The 23,714-nt window shown below is 33.8% G+C and overlaps 2 protein-coding genes across 4 annotated transcripts; both read left to right on the forward strand.

Moving 5' to 3' along the window:
* Positions 1–666: 666 nt before the first annotated feature.
* On the forward strand, positions 667–12,737 carry LOC115725279 (mediator of RNA polymerase II transcription subunit 13). Its single transcript, XM_030654733.2, has 23 exons — positions 667–914; positions 1,094–1,159; positions 1,561–1,634; positions 1,723–1,862; positions 1,979–2,065; positions 2,240–2,327; positions 2,413–2,493; positions 2,688–2,765; positions 2,851–2,930; positions 3,104–3,182; positions 3,279–3,608; positions 4,293–4,352; positions 4,557–4,800; positions 5,709–5,978; positions 6,497–7,867; positions 8,004–8,256; positions 8,370–8,502; positions 8,719–8,806; positions 8,900–8,978; positions 9,367–9,662; positions 10,024–11,086; positions 11,207–11,584; positions 11,803–12,737. Exons 2-23 carry the CDS (start codon positions 1,136–1,138, stop codon positions 12,420–12,422), a joined length of 5,916 nt encoding a protein of 1,971 aa, XP_030510593.2. The 5' UTR covers positions 667–914; positions 1,094–1,135; the 3' UTR covers positions 12,423–12,737.
* A 2,846-nt stretch (positions 12,738–15,583) lies between these two features.
* On the forward strand, positions 15,584–22,520 carry LOC115725281 (phosphatidate phosphatase PAH2). Of its 3 annotated transcripts, none has more exons than XM_030654735.2 (13): positions 15,584–15,739; positions 16,438–17,587; positions 17,831–18,479; positions 19,074–19,477; positions 19,573–19,646; positions 19,727–19,811; positions 19,940–20,026; positions 20,114–20,186; positions 20,305–20,348; positions 20,600–20,728; positions 20,810–20,908; positions 20,994–21,121; positions 22,173–22,520. In XM_030654735.2, exons 2-12 carry the CDS (start codon positions 16,448–16,450, stop codon positions 21,048–21,050), a joined length of 2,841 nt encoding a protein of 946 aa, XP_030510595.2. In that variant the 5' UTR covers positions 15,584–15,739; positions 16,438–16,447; the 3' UTR covers positions 21,051–21,121; positions 22,173–22,520. The 3 variants fall into 3 exon arrangements, with proteins under 3 accessions (XP_030510595.2, XP_030510596.2, XP_030510597.2); XM_030654736.2 differs by having other exon boundaries at positions 19,158–19,477; XM_030654737.2 differs by lacking the exons at positions 19,940–20,026; positions 20,114–20,186; positions 20,305–20,348; ... (2 more) ...; positions 20,994–21,121; positions 22,173–22,520 and having other exon boundaries at positions 19,732–19,811.
* The last annotated feature ends 1,194 nt before the right edge of the window (positions 22,521–23,714 follow it).

Here is a 23,714-nt window from a genome sequence, read left to right on the forward strand (position 1 = left end):
CCTTGATAGCGAGCTGGAGCTTTTCCCCCTATATTTCCGAGGTTAACAATGTATGCCTCGTTGCTTCTTACGCTTCATTTTGACAATCGCAGTTCTTATTTACAAAGAGTACTTCGACAGTCATTTAAATATCAGCTTCTGACTCGCGAAGACTATAAGTCTTACTGAAAGATGTCTGAAGTTGATTGGTGAAAGTAACAGGAGTGCTCCTTCCTATAGCGAGATAGGCGCCTCGCTTATTAGGCCTTGAGTTTACTCAACTGATATACTTAGTTTGTATATTATATGCTAAGTGTCTCCTCAATCGATATGCATTGCTTTAGTCTACCCAGGTATAACGAAGTTGATATCTCGCTTTATGCATCCAATGACGTATGGTTTCTCGTTAATACGCGAGACAACAATTTGTATATTTTTATCTCGCATAAAACCTTATAGTCAACGAGTTGCAAGTATACTCTATTATTTACGCAATTAATAAGTTATTCCATCAAAAGATATTTCATCGATCCATATGCCCCTTGGCACGTGTCCTCTATTAAAATGGTACCCGAATTTCGAGTATAACAACGGTAATTTCCCTTAATTTATACTATTTTTATTTTGTTTTTTTTGGTATTTTTGAAATATTTTTTTTATTACATGTGATTTTCGTAGACACGCGCTCCACGCGCTGTCTGTCTTCCATTCTCAGATTCTATTTTCCTCTGATTATTTGTGTTTGGTTACTCGGAAAAATTGACAATCAAATTCCCAATCAAAACGAAACAACAAACTCGCAATTCGATCTCTCTTAAGATTTTGCCGCCTTCACTCGTCTTCCACCATTTTCAACCTCCTTCTCTCTTAAGATTCGAATTGAGTTTCACTCATGGTTTCCTAGGGTTTCTCTATTTCATTCCTCAACAATGGAAGTAAGTGTAATAATTATAATAATATGTTTATTAATTTTTTTTATTCAAGATTCGAACTTGTAATCTATACTTCTTCTGTCGAAGCTCAATTTAATTTTGTAATGAAAAAACAAATGTTGATTTTAATATTGAGGGAGCTTGTGGAAGCTTGAATTCATAATGAGTCGATGTTTTTGCAGGCTTATTAGCAGGTTTAAGGATTCACGGTCAATTTTGAAGAGATGTTGACTAATGTTTTCAAAATCGTATGTTTCTTTTTTTTTTTCTCTCTCTCAGTTTAAATTATTGATTCAATTCTACTATTTTATTAATGGCTTTGTGTAATTAACTTAAGTGATTGTTTTTGGGGTAACTATATATTGGTTTGAGGTTAGGTATGAATGCTTTCATGTTCTTAGTGAGACTAAATGATTAGTTTTTCAATTGAGAGATTGAGTTTACGAGAATGAGAACCTCACATGTTGATAGTGACAGTTTCGTCGAATGAATTTACTTTGGAAGATCTTAAGTTTAAGGATTTTAGACATGTTCATGTTATTGGTAGTCTTTGGAAAGCTGTTGGAAAACTTGTCACTGTTTTTTAAGGTTTGCTAGTTAGTTACCAGTCTTTTTTGGGGTTGAAATTTGAGAGTAATTATATGTACAGGGAGGTCTTCATCAAGTTTCATGGTTCCAGTTTCTTCCCCATGAATCAGATTGGATCTCTATACCCGATAAAAGGTTAGAATACAATCAAAGTAAAGATTTTTAATCCACTGATGATTATACTCTGGAAACATTTCTAAGTGTAGAATTATTTGATGAGCAGTTTGAAAGTGGAGCAGAAAGATGCTGCTACGATGCTTGTGCTTTCATCACATCTGCAGTTGCAGAAGGAAGGATTTCTCAGCACTTGGACCAATTCCTTTGTTGGACCCTGGGATCCATCTCAGGGTTTGCACAATCCTGGTGAGATAGCGAGGCATCGGTGGTATTACTGTTTGTGAGCTAGTATTCTTTGATAAGATAAGATGATATACTGGATAGTATTTGGTTATGTAACTTAATTTCATAAAAATTCACAGATGAGAAAATCAAGTTGTGGCTTTTTCTTCCTGGACATCATTCTTCTGTCATTGAGTCTGCTCAAGCTGCTGTATCTCGACTAAGAGGTAGCACTCATTCTTTCAGTTTTTGTTGTTCTTCTTGCGAGTTGTGTAATGAACGTCTGAGAATAAGGCTTTTTTCTGGCCCTTGTTATTATATTTTTTCGAAGATATGTAGGCAGTATATTCATTTTGTGCTTTGAAATGATTGATTTATTTGTTTTATTTATATCGAGGTAGTTGTTAAATCTGGGGTTTGGTTGGCTCCTGGAGACTCTGAAGAGGTTGCCACTGCTCTTTCACAGGCTTTAAGGAATTGTATAGAAAGGTTAGCAGGTTACAAATAAACCTTTATTTTGGATCGTATGAAACATGATCATGATTTGATGGTTTTTTTTTTCTCATATTGACAGAGCACTTTATGGACTCTCCTATATGAGGTACGGAGATGTGTTCTCAAAGTTCCGTCCATCTCAAAGCGAAGAAACATTCAGGTATGTTTATAATTGGACATTGATCACTCTTGTTTCATATAAAACTCCTCTGTTTATTTTCTTATAACACAATGAAAAATCAAACTTGTATTTTGTATCTAAAAGATAATTGGTTTAATTTGTTTGAAACTATTATTGCTTAATAAAATGTTATTTCTTATTATTATCACTAATCCGTCAGTGTGTTTTTGTAGAAGAGGGCAGCATACGGTTGAATTCATCTTTGCTGCAACGGAAGAGGGAATTTTTGTGCACGCTATTATATCCTCAAAGTACTTGAATTTCACACCTTGTATGTTTCCTTGGAATGAATTTTTCTGTCGATGTTAACATATATTTTTCTTCATTTGATTCTAGGCATGTCCGTGCTCTTTCAAGTGGTGACATAGAGAGAGTGTCGAAGCAATCTTCTAATAATTCTAGTTACAAACTTCCAGGTTGGTTTACCTCTTTAAAGGGATGAGAAAATTAAGGTTTTTCTGGTGTCTCTCCCCCCCTTTCCCTTCCCCGCTGAAAGAAAGAAATAAAAAAAAAATGCTCCCTTTCTTGTTCTACTTCTACATGAGCATTTTTATTGACTTATTTTTGTAACCTCAATTTATATTTGCAGTGATTGTTTCTCCTCATGGAATACGTGGCAGACTTACTGGATGTTGTTCTGATGATCTTGTAAAACAGTTATACTTAGGGTATGCTTTACCCATTTAATCGGAATATCACGAGCTGATTGACTATTGATCTGAAAAATAACCCCTACGTCATTTTTTTGTGCCTATTTTAAACAGTTCCAACAAGTTTAAAGCTTCAAATGGTTTAGTTGGTCTTCCAAATCATGTTTCTCAAGGTTCTGGTTGCCAACTTGGGGGACAAAATTGTTATTTAGAAGTAACCCTTGGTTGCCATAGATCAGAAGGTGACGGGCAAGGGAATTCAAACTCAAATTTCAACAAGAATACATCCCAGCATCATGTTGCTGAATCTTCTGCTTTGGGGAAAGTTGATCAAAAGGGAGTTGTAGATAATTTATCAGTGTACGAGAAAACATTTCTATATCCACCTGAAGCCGTGTTTGTTCCTGTATTGCAAAAATCATTTACAAGATCTTCTCTTAAAAGGTACATAAAGTTAATTTGTACTATCCATGGCCACTTTTTCTTTTTTGGAACAATAGGGAATCGACGTATTTGGTCTCTTGACTTTGGTCCTTATAAATTTGTGGAAATTGATTCTTGAAGAAAGTTATATTCTTCATTGATTTGGCTTAGAGAAAATGAAAAGAAAAAGTGATGTTAGAAATATTGAGGATAGAGAAAGTAAGGATAGTTATAATTTTATTTTTTCCAGGAAACACAAGTGACATTTCTTTGGCTATTATTTAATATAAAATTAAATACAAGTTTTGTTTGAGAATAAAAAAACACTATAAACTTCATTTTTGTTCTTATAGTTTCCTATTTTCCTTAGCTTTGTTTTTGAAAAAATATTCTCTGAGATGAATGCGAAGTACTCCTATTTGTTCTCATAGAACAAGTTCCAGAAAACAGTTATTAGTATCGATACCAAACATTCCTTAACTTTTTGTTGAGTTCCCTCATGTCTTGTTTTTCTGAATAGTGAATTCATTCAATAATTATATAAATCAATAACTTTCTTGAAGTATCAGGTCTCTTTTTAATCATGTAGCCTAATGATGTTGGTAGCCGAACATTTTCCTGTAGCACAAAAAAATAAGGAGAAACTCTGAAGTTGTAAATTCTTTTTGTCTGGTTTTTGAATTATGTCATGCTTTGAACTTGCAGATTTTGGCTGCAGAATTGGATAGGACCCTCATTATCTGGCTCAGCTTTTTTTGTGCAATGGTCAGTAAAATTGCTTTTTATTATATTTTTTTATATGTTTTGGGTTGGTTATTCTATTTCCATTCTGCTGCTCTTTTCATAAGAATACTCCTCACAACAATTGACTTTCCATTACATATTTCTTATTGTCTCCAAAATTTTGTATACATGCCCTGAATCTGATCACTATTATAATTTCTTAAATATCTATTCCTTTTCATGCAGTGCTGACGATGTAGATAGTTTAGAAGGATTGAATGAAATCAATAATAAACGCTCACAGCATGGTTATAAAAGTAGCAGCAACAGTAATAACAGCAGCATTAGTAGCTTAAGCAGCAGCTCCAGTGATAGTGATTATAAGATGATCACTGGCACAAGTGAACTTGAGGCTGATGCTGATTCATTGACCTGTGGACAATCTGGTTTATCATCTAATGATCAAATGGATATGGATTTCCCCAAATTGGTATGCGGTTTCTTAATTTACAAAGTAGCTTCTGTGTAAGACATGAAAGTTACTGTTATAACATTATGCTGATGAAATCATCGCTGGCTACAGAAATTTATAAGTATCAAATTGGAAATAATTGTAGGGACCCCTATTAAGACATGAAACTTACTGTTAAAATCATTTGCTGGCTACAGAAATGCATACAAACTTTTGTACCAAATTGGGACCTCTTTCTCTTGTTCGTTAGATTTTCTTTGGGAACAATATGCTTGGAACTTCTTATGCTTTATTGCTAGCTAATTGTGATACTTTCGTTTTTGTAATATTTTCTCTCTGGCTTTAAATGTATGACGTGTCGAAATTAGACATCCAAATTAAGCTAAGGTAAACTGTTTTGTACGTGTTTAGTATTAACTAATCCTGAAAATTGGGAAGACAATTTTCTGCAGGAGGAAGAGTTTTTCATATTACAGAGCCGAAAATGATTTGCAATCAACTAGGAAATTGTTCTAGTTATTTTATTTTATTTTTTAAAAAATAGTTGGATTTTGGTGTATTTGTGGTGGGGAAGGTAGGAATTGGGGAGTAAAATTTGAATGTTACCTTTGGGGTAGTAAAGATTTTCTTTTTTCCACGAAATATATTAATTGAATACGAAAAAAGAAAATTTGAATTTGTTTTTGTCTTTGTCTCTGTTTCTTTGTCTTTTTTGTGAATATATTTAATTTATTTGTTTTAATTAGCTTCAGTCCTGCTTCACTGTCAACAGCTGAGGTAACAATTTTAAAATCAATGTGTTTGTGTAAATCAATTTATCAATCCTAAAGAACATGGAATTTTGTGATGTTATATAAATTTAAGTTTGTTTAGTTAGATCAATCTATTAGTTTCAGAAGAATAAAGAAACTGTAACTTTTCAATAGGGTTCCAAGCGTTCACGACCAGGGATGACAGCTTCATACGGTCAAATGGGTGCAATTTCAAATTTTCCCATGCAAGATTCGTACAAGTCCGATCTTGGTCCTGGAGAAGTTAACAATTCAGTGGTTACAGGAGTTGGAAACGAGCAGATTGGATCTTATTGGGACTGGGATGATGACGATAGAGATGTGGGTACAGATATTCTAGCTCTTCTTCATGAGTTTGGAGATTTTGGCGACTTCTTCGAAAGTGATGCCTTACCTTTTGGAGAGGTATTTCTGTTTCTTTTACATATAATCCATAAAGTAGTCTATATTGTTGAACTGAATGTCTTTGGTTTCTAGTCTTCATTTTCTCCTCTTTCAAACATGATAATATCTTTACTTTTGAAGCTTCTTTCCTTAGCTCTATTTTTTATAATTTTATTAATGCTTTAACTCCCCTAATGATTTTATTATATTTTACTTATGATTTAAACCTTTTTGTTATGGCACATATACTTATCCCTGGTAGGGGAATATGTAGTGTTTTTAAACCACAAAATTAGGATAATTTTTTTTTAGTTCCCTCATAAGTAAAAAAAAAATTCCCAATTGTCGAAACAAATTAGAAAGTTATGCTTATAAATTATAATATATTATGGGTGATAAATAATGTGTACTTGAGGTTTTTTTTTTGTAGAAGTTAATTTTATCTTACGTCTGTTGCTAATAGGTAAGTAAAAACTAGAAAGAGATTGAAAATGAAATTTATGAAGTCTGAACATGTTTACTTTGTCCTTTCCCTGAAGCCCCCAGGAACTGCAGAATCGCAGGCTCTTATGTTCTCTGCACCAGATTGTGGTGATATACTCAGCAGCCCAGGTGGTATCATGGATGTTTCAGATCCATTGCTTTCCAATGAAGGTTTTACTTCCTTTGACAGCTTTAATCCACCTCAAGCAGTTAATGACGAGGTTCTCAGCAAAAATCAAGGGGTCATAAATAACTCCTCTTCATTTGGTTTAGTAAATCAATCCGCAGCATCTTCTACAATTTCCACCGAGTTTGATCATATTATAAAAGCTGAAGCTCTGATGACATTTGCCTCTGAATTTGGGGCAGTGGAAACTCCTTCAAGTGAGTTATCTTCATCCATCTTCAGAAGCCCATACTGTCCCAAATCTCGGAAAGTGGAAAGTTCAAGCTCAAGCTCAAACAATTATGTATATGGTGCAACACCGCCTAGTTCTCCTTGTTTTGATGGGGGTGATGAGAAGACTGGCACACTCATAAATCCAAAAATTTGCAACAATTTAAAGCAAAATTCAAGTACTAATGTCCAGTCAAAGAACTGTTACACTGTTGTGGAGAGTGTGAAAGACCAAAACAACAGAAGATCTTGTAATAACAGCATTGTTGCATCTGATGGCGTGGCTGCTTCATCTTCAAATACCAGTTCCATAACTGCCACTAACTCTGCCCAGAGGAAGCTTCATGATAGCACATTTGATTCAGATAATCTATTTCTCTCTAAGAAAACCACGCTTGCAACTGAAATCGAGTGCCTTATGTTCCAAGCTTCCATGTGTAGGATTCGACATACCCTATTATCTTCAAGTAGCTCTACGTCAGTAGGTTTAAACAGGTTAAATTCAAACACTATTCTAAATCAGCTTCCTAGTGAACCAAGTATGATGACAGACAACTTATCTGGCAAATATGAGGTGAAGAAGAAAGAATCTATACCAATTAGAATAGCTGGTGATATTGATGGTAGGATGCTAGATGGGCATCTCAATGCTCCTGTTGGTGTTTGGCGCTCCGTTGGTGTTCCTAGGGTATCGAAACCAACAAATTCACCAAGTATGGAAATTAGCCAATCTTTGCCTCATAAGACCTTCAATGAGGAAGGTATTCTTTCTTATGGGCAAAGACAACCACTTCAAGAGCTTCTCGATGGTATGACATTACTTGTCCAACAAGCAACTTCCTTTGTCGATCTGGCTCTTGATGCAGAGTGTGGTGATGGACCTTATGGTTTGCTTGCATTACAAGAACAGTGGAGGAAGGGTTTTTCCTGTGGGCCTTCTATGGTTCATGCAGGCTGTGGGGGGACTTTGGCATCTTGTCATTCCTTGGACATTGCTGGAGTGGAGTTAATCGATCCACTTACTGCTGATGTAAGATCTCTTTATTCATGATTCACAATTTATAGGATTATTTTTGATACACTCATTTGACCTGTTATGCAAGTATACTTATTTCAAGACATCACGGTGATAAAAAATAGAAGATTCAATATTTATTTCTTGTCAGGTATATGCTTCCTCGGTGGTTAGTCTGCTGCAGGCTGACATTAAATCAGCTTTAAAGTCTGCATTTGATGCTATGGATGGACCATTGTCTGTCACGGATTGGTGCAAAGGGCGAAACCAATCAGGTGAAGCAGGGAACACAGGTGATGGATATTCTGCTGAATCATCTCTTAATGAATCAAGTTCTGCAGTTGTTTCTATTGGGGAACCAATTAGCCCATCTCAGACTTCTAGTGGACAATCTAGCCTCAAAGGTATAATTAGACCTTTGCAAATATGCGTGTTATCACGCTGATCTGATCCGTGATTTGTTTAGTTTCATCATAACAATCAGTTTGACCATTTGGCTCAATGCCTAGTGCTGCAGACGGTGTGAAAATGGATGAGACATGCCAAAGGAGATTGAACCAAGAGAACTCTGGTTCTGAGGCAGATCTGTCAATTGGCTCTCGTCTTAGACCAACACTTTATATTGTTCCTTTGCCTTCTATACTTCTTGGGTACACCTTCTGCTCAAACTTTTGCAACAACAAGTTATATTAGATATCAATTTTCATTAGCAACATTTCTAATATGCATAAGACATCTATGAGAAAGATACACTGAATTTCTGGATAAATGTGTGAATATTCTCGCACCTTGACCTTACAATCATATTCATTTTTGTTTTAATCATATTCTTGTGCTAGTCTATTAAATAGTGACTTTTGTAACAGGTATCAGGATGATTGGCTCAAAACATCGGCGAGTTCTCTACAGCTATGGGAAAAGGCTCCTTTCGAACCGTATGCCCTGCCCAAACCTGTAAGTTCATTGATCTTTTTATAAAACTGCAATCTTCTGTGAAGAGTATATTCAATCACTTGCATCTTCTGAACATCCTATTACTTGTTGCAGATTAATTACTGTGTAGTATGCCCAAACATTGATCCCCTTACTTCTGCTGCTTCTGATTTTTTCCAACAATTGGCTACTGGTGAGTGATAATAAATTTGCTAGAAAACATGAACATACAATGGAGTTTGGAACTTAAATGTCTGCATAAATATTCCCTTTAAAGTGAAGGAAGATCTTTAATTTGCTTTTACTTCCTGGCATTTATGTTTAATTGATATAAATTAGTGGGGGACATAACTGCTAGGTTATTAATTGTGCTTTTTTCCTTCAAATAAAGTGATTGCACAATTTTTGTTTAAAGAAACAAATTTTATAAGTTAATGCAACTAATAGTTGCATTGAAGTCCTCAGAGACGTCGATTGACATTTGCACCTTTAAGTTTTATGGTGGCGTTTCCTCTAACTTTGGTTTTGCACTTTGTAATTGTGTAACACTCTTTGTTTCCTCTCATTATTTTCTCTTCCAGTTTATGAGACATGCAAACTAGGAACTCATTTACCTCAGAGTTTTGGGAATCAAATGGATGTAGATTATGGGAAATCTTCAAATTCTGGGTTTGTTTTACTCGATTGCCCTCAAGCAATGAGGATAGAAAGTGGTAATGCTTCTCTTGTTGGCTCAATAAGTGATTATTTTCTCTCTCTTTCCAATGGTTGGGACTTAACAAGTTATCTCAAGTCTCTCTCAAAGGCTCTTAAAGCTTTGAAGCTTGGTCCTTGCATATCCACAAATGCGAAAGAAGGAAGTAGTACTTCATGTATGGTAAGTTACACACTTGGTTGGCATACCTTGTCCTTTTTCTTCTTTTATTGGTTCTTGTATTTGGGGTTACATTGAATTATCAATTCTCCGAAACAGAAACATCTTTCATAGGATTTTCTTAGCCGTTTTTCTCATTATTACTAGATGCATGTGTGGGACAACGTTGCTTTTCTTGATCGATCAAACTCAACAAATACACAGACTCATTTAGTTGTTGAAGCATGTGACATGTCACATTAGGGAGGATATCCACTTCAAATTGTTAAAGTTTCTTTATTCAGCTTTCTCAGCATAGTATGGCATGTGCAAATTTAATTTATCATGTAGATTCACGTAACATATATTGACTCTCACTGTCCAGGTAATATATGTGGTATGCCCATTCCCCGAGCCTACAGCCGTTCTACAAACTGTTGTTGAATCTGCTGTTGCTCTTGGTTCGGTTGTTTTCCAGTCAGACCGAGAAAGGAGATCTATGCTGCACAGTCAGGTTGCCAAGGCATTAAGCGGTTCTGCAGCTGTTGATGAGGCGTCAATATCAAATGTATTAGTGCTTTCAGGCTTTAGTATTCCCAAATTGGTACTGCAGATTGTTACGGTTGATGCCATTTTCAGAGTTACAAGTCCATCACTTAGTGAACTTGCAACTCTCAAGGAGATTGCTTTCACTGTTTACAACAAGGCTCGTCGAATGTCACGAGGATCCTCTAATGATGTCATCCAGTCATCATCATTCTCCACTAGGCCTCATTCGGTCTTATCACAAATGACTTCCCACACTCCTGGAATGTGGAAGGATTGCATAGGTCCTCGAATGACAGGGCATTCCCTGCCAAGAGAGGGTGAAATTGATTCTAGCTTGAGGTCGGGTGCCTGGGATAATTCATGGCAAACAAGAGGTGGATCAATAGCCTGCGATCCAAACAGAATGGGTGATTACTTTCCTCATGATGAAATCCGTTACATGTTTGAGCCACTTTTCATCCTCGCCGAAGCCGGCTCCTTAGAAAATGGGTATACACCTTTTAGTTCCAGTAATTCAGCCTCGGAATCTTCAAAATCTTTGTTGGACGATAGCAGCGGAAGCTATATGCAGGGTGATACTGCCTCGAACTCTCACATCGATGGATCTGATATGGGTAAGACTTCTCCAAGCTTGCACTGTTGCTATGGTTGGACCGAGGATTGGCGTTGGCTGGTATGCATTTGGACTGATGCTAGAGGTGAATTGCTTGATAGCCAGATATTCCCCTTCGGTGGAATTAGCAGTAGGCAAGACACAAAAGGTCTAGAGTGTCTTTTTGTTCAAGTTTTACAACAAGGCTGTCATATACTTCAAGCTTGCTCTTCTGATTCCGGTGTTGTGAGACCCAGAGATTTTGTGATTGCCCGCATCGGAAGTTTCTACGAGCTTGAATATCAAGGTAATCCAAGTTTTCCACTTATTGCTTTCTATTTTAAATATTTGCTTGTTTATATGTTTAAATATTTTACATAATGGGTTTGATCTCATAATGTTGTGTTTTCCATCTGACTATAAACAGAGTGGCAGAAAGCCATCAATTCGGTTGGGGGTTCTGAGGTGAAAAAATGGCCTTTGCAATTGCGTCGATCTGTGTCAGATGGGATCCCTGCAAACAGTAATGGAACTTCCTTGCAGCAGCAGGAGATGGGTTTGATTCAAGAGAGAAATCTACCTTCTTCACCAAGCCCACTATACGGTAGCCCTCACCCAAAAGCTTCGAGCTTTATGAAAGGCGGTTTAGGAGGTCAAACTGCAGCAAGAAAGCACATTATGAGTGGACACACAGTGATTGACAATTCAAAGGGTCTGCTTCAGTGGGTGCAAAGCATAACCTTTGTTACTATTTCGATCGATCATTCTTTACATCTTGTTTCACAAGCAGATTCACCATCTCCTGGTAAACTACCTCTCGCTTTCTTACTTGTTAGAAAAAGTGACACTGTTCATTTACAAATTAGGGGATTCTATTGTGTGTGTTTTGTTTTGGCATAGAACATTATTTGAAAAGTTAACTTGTGCTTCTTATTCGGTAGCCAGTCAAATGCTTTGATTCAGTTTTAATTGTATTCAAATATTTCATGTAAGTCGTATGTGTTAATTTTGAGCTTTGTCCAGGAGCAACACAAGGCAGTGGTCTACATACGGGGTCCTCGGGATATCTGGAAGGATTCACCCCAGTGAAATCTCTCGGCTCTACATCCGCATCTTACATTTTAATCCCATCACCGAGCATGCGTTTCCTCTCTCCAACACCACTTCAGCTTCCCACATGCCTCACAGCCGAATCCCCTCCACTCGCTCATTTACTTCACAGTAAAGGTTCTGCGATCCCTCTCTCGACTGGTTTCGTTGTTTCAAAAGCCGTACCATCTATGAGAAAAGATAGTAAGCACAACTTAAAAGAGGAATGGCCTTCAGCTCTCTCAATCAGTCTCATTGATCATTACGGCGGAAACAGCTTTAATCAAGATAAAATCACCAGAGCTCCTATAAAACAAGGGAGAAGGAGTTCAAATTCAGATCCAAAAGAATTTGAAACCGAAACACACTTAATTCTCGAGTCTGTTGCTGCAGAATTACAAGCACTTTCATGGATGACTGTAAGCCCGTCTTACTTAGAACGACGAACAGCTTTGCCTTTTCATTGTGATATGGTTTTGAGACTTAGAAGACTTCTTCATTTCGCCGATAAGGAGCTTTCTCGACATTTAGAGAAGTCACAAACTGGAGGGTAGAAGTTTAGCGGCTTACCGATCGGCCATTATCTTTCGGTGGAAATTTTACTGAAGAAAAAATGATTATGGGAATGAGATTATCACAGTTTTTCTTATGGAAAATTTGTACATGGGAGTCTAGCTTGGTGATGATCTTTAGTAATTTTATTTTTCTTTTTGAATTTGTAGAGTAAAAAAATGAAAATAGCTTGAGTAGTTATTATTACTATAGATTTTGAGATATGTATATTAACCTTGATAGAACTTATTTAGTGAATTTGTTGGTGGGGTTGATATTTTTCTCCCCAGGGTAGTACAAGTAAATTATCTTTTTTATTTTTTAGTTTTTCTTTTAAGAAAAAGAAAGTAAATTATCTATTATAACCTAATTTTGACACTATGATTTTTTTTTTTTTTATGTGATAAATTTATTTCTTCACTTGTGTTTAATCTTATACTTCATAAAAGCTCTGTACAATTCACTATTTATATAAATATAAATATTTTTTTTTCTAATAGAAAATAAAGTTGCAAATTAATCATTAGGGTAGATATTTTTCGAAAAAGCTAGGTTGTTAGAGGGTTTCTGTTTCTATGAATTGTTTGTGGGTTGTATGGATGTTCTTTCGAAGTAGAATATAGAAGAATTTCTTGTGTTATGTTAGAGGATTTGATATCGTCGCAACACTTTTGTTCATAAGAATAATCTACTCTCTGATGAAGTTGGCGACGATTGTGGTTGAATTTTCTAATGGCTTGATTGAGACTTTGAAGTTGGGTAATTTTAATCTATTTGTGGATACCAGTATCAATGAGGACCACAGCTGTGTGGGTCTCAGGGCAGTGGTGATAGACTGTGATGAGGTGGTTTCGTTTTGTGTTCTTCAGGTGATCCAACGGCGACCTCCTTTCATTCTCATGTAGTGGAGGTTGTTGTTCCGTTTGGGGTACAACTCCATTATTGTTTTATTAGATTGTCTTCTTCTTGTCCAACCTATTATGACAAGGATAAATATCACGTCGAGTTTGGTATTATAGTTCATGATATTTTACATATTTAGTCTTCTTTATCTTTTATTTCTCTTATTGTAAAAGGGCTCAAAACGCTATGGTTCCTTCTCTTGTACGTTTGGCTTTATCTCTGAAATTTTCTCGAATATAGTGGTCTGATTTACCGTCTTGTCTCTAATCTTTGACTATTTTGTATTGAACATACTTTTTTTTTTTTTTTGCCTTTCAATAGAATTTTCCTTCTGTTCAAATAAAAAATCATTGGGATGGATATAAAATACAAAGAAATAGGATCATGTTTTCTCAAAGAGAAATAAAACATGAAAAGTTGAAAGGAACAAACATTAGAAGAAAAAGGTTCAATATTAATAATCCCACTGAATATATGATAATAATAATAAAAGGGTCCTATTATGATTGTAACTTGAGCATAATTTTTTGGAATTTTTAGGTTCTTCAGAATATTCTTAGATTTCTATAGCATATTCTCATACTTTAGTTTATAATAAAACAAATCTATGAGAATCAAAATAACATAAGACTAAACTTCTAATGTTCTTCTTAACTTTATATTTGACCATTTCCACTAAAATGTAACATTTTGAGAAAGTAGAGATTTGTGAGTAAAAACACAAAAATGAACCAAAATGTCATGTGATTGGACTGTTACCAATAATTTTGTTGAATTTATGGATAGTTTATTTATTTTTATTTGATTTTGTTGCTTTATGTTTTCAATGGCTTAAATGGTTATAGCTTATATGTGTGCCAAGTAGGTTTGAGTCTCATTTACCGTTGGCTTATTTAATGTCCCTATTTTTTTAATGTAAAATATCTACAACCAAAATATACACTTTAATATAAGGTTATCCTTAAAAATATAATATATAATATAATTAGCTTTTGAAAAATTATATAATGTTTTTTTTCAAACAATACAAATTATGTAATGTTTATGTGCATTTTTTGTTAGAGAAGTTTAGATATAAATTTAAAGAACACATTGTTTGGTATGAGATATTATTTTAAGTTTGGAAAAATAATTACTATGCAAATGAAGTAATATTATACCATATTAATCTATATCCTTCCAAAATATAGATTATTTTCTTTGATCATAATGCAATGAATTTAGTATATTAATATTTTTTTTAAAATTGATTTTTTACATTAATTTATCGAATTCATATAATCAACTAATATTAATTTAATATTTAAATGATATATTTAGTGTGATTTTATCAAAAACTAATATTAATTTAATTAGTATTAAATCCCACTAAATAGTTTCTAGCACACCCAAATATAATTACAAATTTTGAGACAATCATAATATTTGTTTTAAAATTTTAATTAACTAAATTAAACTTCTCCTAGGAAACCGAAAACATTTCCTTTTTACATAAAACAAAGTTATAATATATCTTTGAAAAGAGAACTAATAACATTGCAACACAATTCACAATATCTCTATTAAGATGTTCTTGGTAAAAATCATTTGACAAGTAAGCAATTTATAATATTTTTTCAAAAAAAGAAAGAAAAAAATAAACATTATTTCTTATTGTGAAAAAAAAAAATAGTTACAAAATAGTTACACTACAATGAATTGAGTGTTTGACATTTTAACTTGGGTTGTTCAACCCATTGAGAACTAAATAATTTATTGATTTTTTCTTTTGAAAAAAGTATAAATTTGTCACTAAGTTTGGTAGCAAGTTTCCCCTATGTTCATGATGAAGTTACTAAAATAATAATAGAATTAAAACTTTTTATTATATTAGAAAATTAATTTCAAATTAATAATTATAAATAATTAATAATGCTTATACAATAGTCCAACATTAAAATAATATTTTTGTCACACCTAAATATAGATCATGGAGACACTTTTATCAAAATAGATTTTGGTTTTAAAATTAGTGTCATTTTCACCTAAAAAAACCAATAAAAACATTATATTTGATTGAATTAAAAAAAAAAAACAGTTGAAGAAAAACAATTAATATTTGAGACAAAGGTTTGATCAACCATTTTGGCACAAATCTTGTCTAAGAAATTTAAAATAGTATTTAATAAATGCATGTTTATCCAAATACTACTTATTAAATAATTAATAATAATAAATATTTAAAAAAAATTAAATTAAAAATTAAAAAAAAAAGTATTAAGAAAATTAATAAAAAAGACATTTTTGAGAATTTCTTGATCTCTTCTTCTCAACTTTTTTTCTTCTTCTTCTTCTCAACTTTTCTCCATTTCCTATCAGCCACCGTGATTCTCTTTCCGGTCACCGCCTCTCTCGCCGGTTTGCTGAAGTTATTCAGGTTCTGCCCTTTTGATTTTTCAGAGAATTATATATATTTATATATATTATTGGGATTGATTATTTTTTGTTAGTGGGTATGTTTTAGTTTTGTTTGATTTTGGAAAATTTGTTTCTATTTTGGGTTTGATTCATCTAAGTTTGATTTTCATTTTCTGTAAAGTTTTGTTCTTTTGTGTTTTATGAGTGTTTTTCAGCTTTGGTCTGAAATTAAGTCATTGCAGATTTGATGATGAATCAGTGTTGCTAAATTAGGCATTATACAAAATATGTGTATAGCAATGATATAGATTATACATATATATGTATATATAGATATAGTTATACATGCAAACATAAAGGGTCAATTATTAGCTTAGAAAGATTGAAGCTTTATTAAGCATATCTGACATTTAAATTTGATTTCAAATAATTGATGAAGTTGATGACTTTGAATAACAAAACCTTAAAGCTTACATTTTCACCATACCCTGAAATCTCCATAACTTAGTTTGTGGTCAAAGTTTGAATTTTTAAAATTGGTTTCCCATAAAGCAGTAAACTTTAAACCTTGTGATAGTAAAAGTTACAAGCTTGAAGTTTTGAGGTATTCCCATTATCCAAATTTGGTTCTTTGTGTGTTTATTTGATAGTTCAATGCAATCAATGTTTTAAAGGCTATCATTGTTGAAAGAGTTCAATTTGTTTTAATTGATCTAGATTTTAGAGGATGAATGCGGTTGGGAGGCTAGGGAGTTACATCTCTCGAGGTGTATACACAGTCTCTGGGCCCTTTCATCCATTCGGTGGTGCTGTTGATATTATTGTAGTTGAACAACAAGATGGGAGCTATAAATCGTCCCCTTGGTATGTTCGGTTTGGGAAGTTTCAAGGGGTGTTGAAAACGAGAGAGAAGATTGTTAAGATATGGGTTAATGGAATCGAAACTAGTTTTCACATGTATTTGGATCACAAAGGGGAAGCTTACTTTCTTCGGGAGGTAGATGATGATGTGGAAGAAGGCGAATCTGTGTTGAATCGCTCTTCATCTTCTGGTGATGATACAGAAGGGAAATCCTCAGATAATCAAACACCGTTGAAGTCTGAAACCGGAAGTTTTGATGGTTCTAAGGAAGTTGATCAAATCGAAAAGAGCAATGGGAAGGTTACAATAAGGACTAATTCGCGTAGATCAAAGCTCCTTGGCTTTTTCGGGAGGACTTCAATGAAAATGAATGATGATGGAGAAGTGAATGATATACAAAGGGCTGATTCATTGCAGCGTGCAGAGTTTGCAGCTAATCTTTTAGAAGTGAAATGGTCCACCAATCTTGCTACCGAAATACCTGTGAACGATGATCCTTTTCCAAGTTTGGCTACCGATGTTTTGGATGAGCAGGCTCATCAAGAGGTGGATGATAATAGTAAAGAACGAGATGTGAGCTCGTCTATACATGATAGCCAAGAACATAGTCTAGAAGAAGAGACTTGTCCCGACAATGAGAAAGTGATCCTTGATTCTCTGTCTAGTTTTGATAGTGTTCAGGAAACTACAGCGAATGAAAGTTCTGTTGTCAGTAATGGTGAGGTAGTAGCATCAAATGGAGTTCTTTCTGGGATTAGTGATGCTGATTTGCTAGTTGCACAAGAGCTTGAGTTTTATTCCGGCAAACAATTCAATGAGGAAGAGGTTGTTACTAGAAGAGATGTTGTATCACCAAGTTATCAATTTTCTCGGGATGGTGAATCGTCAGAGAGCTTAATAGCCAAGTGGGATGCTTCAAGCAAACAAACTCATGAGGCTGCTGACATTGATAGTGGTAAAAGTGGGGAATTTCAAGTTCATGCTGGAACCGAATCATCGTCTCAGGTAAGCTTCTATCAATATCTTGTACTTTTGTTCCAGTTCAGTTCTTAAATGAATTAGTGAATATGTATTTAATTGATATCAATGAAGGAATTACAAAGTTCTAAACTTTTCGAGACAGTTTGATATCTCCCCTGAAAGCATTTTACTTTATTTACACATAAAGTATTCTAACTAACTAACTTATTATACAATGACAATTCGGTAAGAATGTTCTCACTTATTGTTCAATCTATATGTTATCAGGATACGGCTTCTCATCAGCTCGTGGAGGATTTTGAATCACAGGCTGAGAGACCTAACGACCAATCAGAACTAACAAAACCCTCTCACTCATCCACACCGAACAACAATGTGGCCTTTGATGAGCCATTCATACTGCCATTAGAGGAAGACTCATTGTTTTTTGGTGATATTGATGAATTCAAAACCTTCGAGGATCAGAAAATCGAGGATTTTCCTTGTTCACAAGGCGTTGAAGAGCTAAATGACTCAATTAGCAAAGATAATCAATCACATTCATTGGAAGTTAAAATTAATAAACGAAATCAACCATCTCCTTTTGAAAATTCAATAGGGAATCCGAGGGTGTCATCGAGCCCCATAGGTATTATTAGAACTCCTAAGGTGATTGAAGAAGTTGGGTGGCTAACTGAATCATTGCCAACAATTCGTTCTCATATTGACAGTTTCGACGATCACGATATTCAATGTCTAAGCCATTCACTGGATTCGAAGTCCAAATTGCTGAATTGGACACTGCACAGTGAAGATGACCTGAGCCTTATGAAATCAGATGGAGACAAAGAGGAGAACCAATTAGAACCAGAAGTGGCGGATATCGAAGATCCGTCGGAAACAGGGGAGGTTAATAATGACTCTTCCAATACAGTTGGTAAGATTTTCTATAATTTTTTTCGATGCTTCTTCGTAAAAGTTGTTATTTTTGTGTTTTATTTTCGTCATATAGTGAAAAATCGTCGATAGTTTCATCCATATAGGATAAATATCTTACCTTTTTCTTTAGATTTGTTCTCATTTTCTACTTTAAATGCCTTTTTTGTTCAAAATAGTAAGCAAATTAGGATTTCTTTTATGGATTTGAAGTTTTTTTTTTTTTAACAAAAATACGAACTTTTGTTGTTTCTATTATACTATATTGTGTTTTCATGTTGTTTCTATGGAGCTCGGTAATAATATAATGAAAAAAACTCGTAAAAATGTAAATCATAGTCCGTACAAATGTAAAAAATTCCTTCTCCTTAAGCAGAACACTTCAAAAATCACACTAAATTGTGTTCTATGCAGAGATTTTTCTTCATAAAACTTGTTCTTTTATGGTGCTGCTTCTCAAACATTTGATATCGAAAAACTAGATCTTCAGAAACTTCACTTCTCTAAAACCCTGTGACTCTGCAAGATGATAGGCTTGTTATAAAAATTATCGGTAGTTATTTTTCATGGGCTATGGCTACTCCTGTTGTTTTAGGGACGGTTTCACTTGGGACGAGTTCACAAATATTTGAACCAGAAGGCGCAATAGCTGTTGACACAGTTGAAAAAACTATTACAGGAGGAGATCGAGATCCATCTATACAAAATCTTTCTCCTAGCGGGAGTTGGAGACTCTGGCCTTTCTCCTTCAGAAGATCAAGATCTTGGAAGGGTGTGAAGACACCTTTGGACGACGTTAGAATTTCTGAGGCTGAAAATGATTCTGAGATCAAAAGTAGTAGCATTGTTGAAGAAAAAAGTATGCTTGAACCCAAGATGGGGAAGAAAATGGTTAGAACACTTTGTCCAACATCCGAGCAACTCGCATCCTTAAATCTAAATGATGGGACGAATACAATAACATTCACGTTTATGACTCCAATGCTCGGGAGGCAACAGGTAAAAATGAAAATTCTACTAATATCGGTCTTGACCAAGTTTTCTCATTTAGATTTTGATTCTTATTGTTTTCATATAACTATAATTCATCATAGGTTGATGCTAGAATTTATAAATGGAAATGGAACACTCGAATTGTAATCTCCGATGTGGATGGGACTATTACAAGGTAATTCGAATACATTTGAATACATAAACCGATTACTTCTTGATGTGAATTCAAATATATAATCTGTGCTGTTATTTCAGATCAGATGTTCTTGGTCAGTTCATGCCCATGGTTGGAGTAGATTGGTCACAAACAGGTGTTGCACATTTATTTTCAGCTATTAAGGTTTGTGAATTCCGTCTTATGCATTCGAATTCTTTGCATATTTCAGTCAAAATATGCTTCAATGGCTCCACATGTTGAAATTCGCTATTGAAGACCGAAAGACTAATATTTGTTGTTCTGTATTTCAGGAAAATGGGTATCAGTTGCTTTTTCTAAGCGCCCGAGCAATCTCACAGGCGTATCTTACTAGACAATTTCTTGTCAATCTTAAGCAGGTGACATATTAAGAACTAATGAGTATGAAATTTCAAACACTTTTATATATGTTTTCTTCATTATTGATCCTATTTCCTTTAATACAGGATGGAAAAGCTTTACCAGAGGGGCCTGTGGTGATTTCGCCTGATGGGCTTTTCCCCTCGCTTTACCGAGAAGGTATATAAGATTATTTTCTTTGTATTGTCATCTTTAAGATTATTTAAGGTCAGATTGAATTGAAGCATTTTAATGAACTCTCTATTTTAATCTCATTTTCTTTCGTTTTTTCGCTCAGTTATTAGAAGGGCTCCTCATGAATTCAAGATTTCATGCTTGGAGGTTTGGCTTCTATTTAGACCTATAATTTCTTATTTAGTTATTTGTATGCACTTCTTTTATCGGCAGCGAGTCTGAGTTTTGAATGTTTGGCCGTCATTCCATGTTGATTAAGTTCTCGGTTTTGTAAACAGCGCTTCGAGGGAGTCATCAAATTTTCCTTTTAGGACCCGAAAAATCCAGAGTTTTAAGGAGTCATATGTGAAAGTCTCATATATCTTTGTATTAACTTGGTTTTTCTGATTTTTTCCCAGGAAATCAAATCATTGTTTCCCGCCGATTGCAGTCCATTCTATGCTGGTTTCGGAAATAGAGATACAGATGAAGTTAGCTACCTTAAGGTTGGAATTCCACTAGGGAAAATCTTCATTATCAATCCAAAGGTAATAACACAAAAGGTCTATAGATATCTCTAAATTCAGAATCTCAAACACTCTTTCTAATGTTGTAATCTTTTTTCATAGGGAGAGGTTGCTGTTAACCGGCGAGTTGACACGAAATCATACAAATCCATTCATGCTCTTGTTAACGGCATGTTTCCATCCACGAGTTCCTCCGAGCAGGTTCAGTCCTATTCGATTCTGCTGTTTTGTATACACCAAACTATTTTTTGTGTCATGGGAATGACTTAGATTCCAATTATTGCAGGAGGATTACAATTCATGGAATTTTTGGAGGTTGCCACCTCCCAACATGGATATCTGAACATCATAATACATTTCTTAACCCTCTTCAAATGGAGTGTGCCTTTCACAACCTTGTACAAAACTGTGAAGGTATAATATTTCTATATACATACACATACATATATATAAACTGATTTTATCTTTGCTATTTACTATTTATTCACAAATTTCAATTCTAGAGTATTAATGGAGTATTTCTTACTTAGACCATCATCTCCAATGCAATCCCAAATTGTTGTGGTGATGCTAATACTTTTGAAGAGAAATAATAAAGAGCATCAGTGGTGTCCAACACCATCTCGAAATGTTCTATCACTAGTAGGTGTAATTAAATCTCGGGTTCTGTTAACTTTTCGTAAAGCCTCACCTCGTAGTAGTATTGGACACCACTGATCCTTTTAACATTTCTCTATGTTCTATTTTCAAATAGCATTGCAATACCAAATTTTCGTGGTGATGTTAATATTTTTGGAGAGAAATGCTATAGAGCATCAGTTATGTTTAGTACCACCACGAGATGTTATCTCACTATTAGTGTAATTATACTATTAACAAATTCTCACCTCGTGGTAGTATTAAGCAACACTGATTCCTTTAGCATTTTTTTAATAGACTTTTATATGTTTTGTTTTCAAATAACATAACATATAATATACTAGAGTAAATAGCGGCACAAGTACTTAAAGTTTTAAGTTTGTAAGCGGCATAAGTACCCAATATTTGTTTTTAGCAGCATAAATTCAGTTTCGTCAGTACTAACCCCGCTTTGAATTTATTAAAAGAGCATTTAGAAGTAACTGATACTATATGTTTTCGTCTAGACCCAATGATCTAGAATATGAGCTTTATATGTGTCCTGTTTAAAACAATAACAGTTTGTACTGAGAAAATTAGAAAAAAATTACAGTTTTACAAACCTTTAGTACTTATGCCGCTAAATATAAACATTGAGTTATGCCACTTACAAACTTGAAATTTAGGATACTTATACCGCTATTTACCCAATATACTATAATATTTAGTCAATTTTGTTAAAAATTTGGCATTGGAAATAGTCATAGGAAAAATCATTATTGTCTTGATTGTGAAATTTGTGTGTATAATATTGTAATAAGAGCTATTTTTTCCTGGAAAATCACAGGTGAGAATTGGTCAATGCTATTAGGAAATGGTTCCAACATAATTAGGCAGGTGATGAGGAGGACAGGTGGCCAGCTATTATTGGCCACTGACAAACAGCTCACATTCAAAGGAAAGAGCTGAGGTCCAATCCAAACTTGTGTGTTTCTCTTTGTATTTTTCAATTTTGTATGAATTGAATGCTTCAAAATCTGTTGATCAATCAAAACACATTAATTTCAATTTTGTATAGTTAAATGGGCATTTGATCCAATCAACAGATTTTTTTGTATGTTTAGTCATCTATAGGGTATTGTTTTCATGTACATATAAACCTTAAAAATGTATACAAAAATTTTTCTCATATTAATTATAATAATTGCACTTACCACCAACTCATAATTGTTTACATAATAAAAAGGGTTAAATTTTGATATTTAGGGCTAATCTACTTAATTGGGATGAGTTCTTTTGTTGAATTTGACACAGATTTTAAAGAAAAAGTACTAAAATTTAGAATTAAATTACTAATTTAACTTACAATTGGAGATGTTCTTAGTCAACATTTTAAAATCTTGTGCAATTTTTTTTTCTTGATTGATATGTTTTGGGAAATATAAATGCAATGATCTTTCATTTGGAATTTATTTTTTTCTTGGAAATTAATTTTACTTCTCTAGGAATTAACAGGTATTGGTGAGAAATTGGAACTTGGAATTTGATCAATGACAGTTGATTAATTATGTATATTTTACATTGGATAACTTGTAAAGATGAAAGGTTAACTATTATCTTGCTATTGGTGTAAATGAATATTAGATCTCGTATTTTACTAAATTGTACCGGTAATAAAATGACATATCTTATTGTTGTAATTGCGGAATTGGATTGGTCTTTTGCATTTAATCTATTTATTAGTTCTTTTAAATTTGAGTCTCTAACAGTGATTTACGTGTCTCTAATTTTTTTTTTTTAATAAATTAGGATTATTATTAGAGAATAGTTCTAATTTTTCTCAAATATTTTTTATTTATATTCGTTGTACAACTAATATGGTTATTCATCAATAAACAGTTCATGCATTTAGGATAGTTGAAAGTAAAAATTAAAACTAACTAGACTGTAATTGAATTTTCGATTCTACATCATCATTGAGTTTCGTAATCGGTTTGAGTTACGATTTTTTTGATATGGCGTTCGGTTTCGATTTTTGAAAAAAAAAATGGTTAAACTTTAAAACCACCAAAAACTTTCAAAATTGAAAAACGAAAAAATTACTAAAAATTGCCAAAAATTATACATTTAATTTTAGATGATTATAATTCCTCAACAGTTCATAAAATAAAAAAAGTAACCGACCAATCAATTATAAAATTGGTAAATACCGATCATAATAGACCGAATTTCAGCCATAGATGATTTTTTAATTTATCAAAAACAATATGACATGACCTAGTGTGCTTTATAGCATTGCCATGTAATAATGTAAACAATATATATGTAATCAATATATTATTGTACTTTGTACAATGGTTGTTTAAATTTTTAGGAACTAAAAAAACTA

Source organism: Cannabis sativa, chromosome 6 (genome assembly GCF_029168945.1).
Source record: "Cannabis sativa cultivar Pink pepper isolate KNU-18-1 chromosome 6, ASM2916894v1, whole genome shotgun sequence".
In the NCBI taxonomy this organism is placed as follows: Eukaryota; Viridiplantae; Streptophyta; class Magnoliopsida; order Rosales; family Cannabaceae; genus Cannabis; species Cannabis sativa.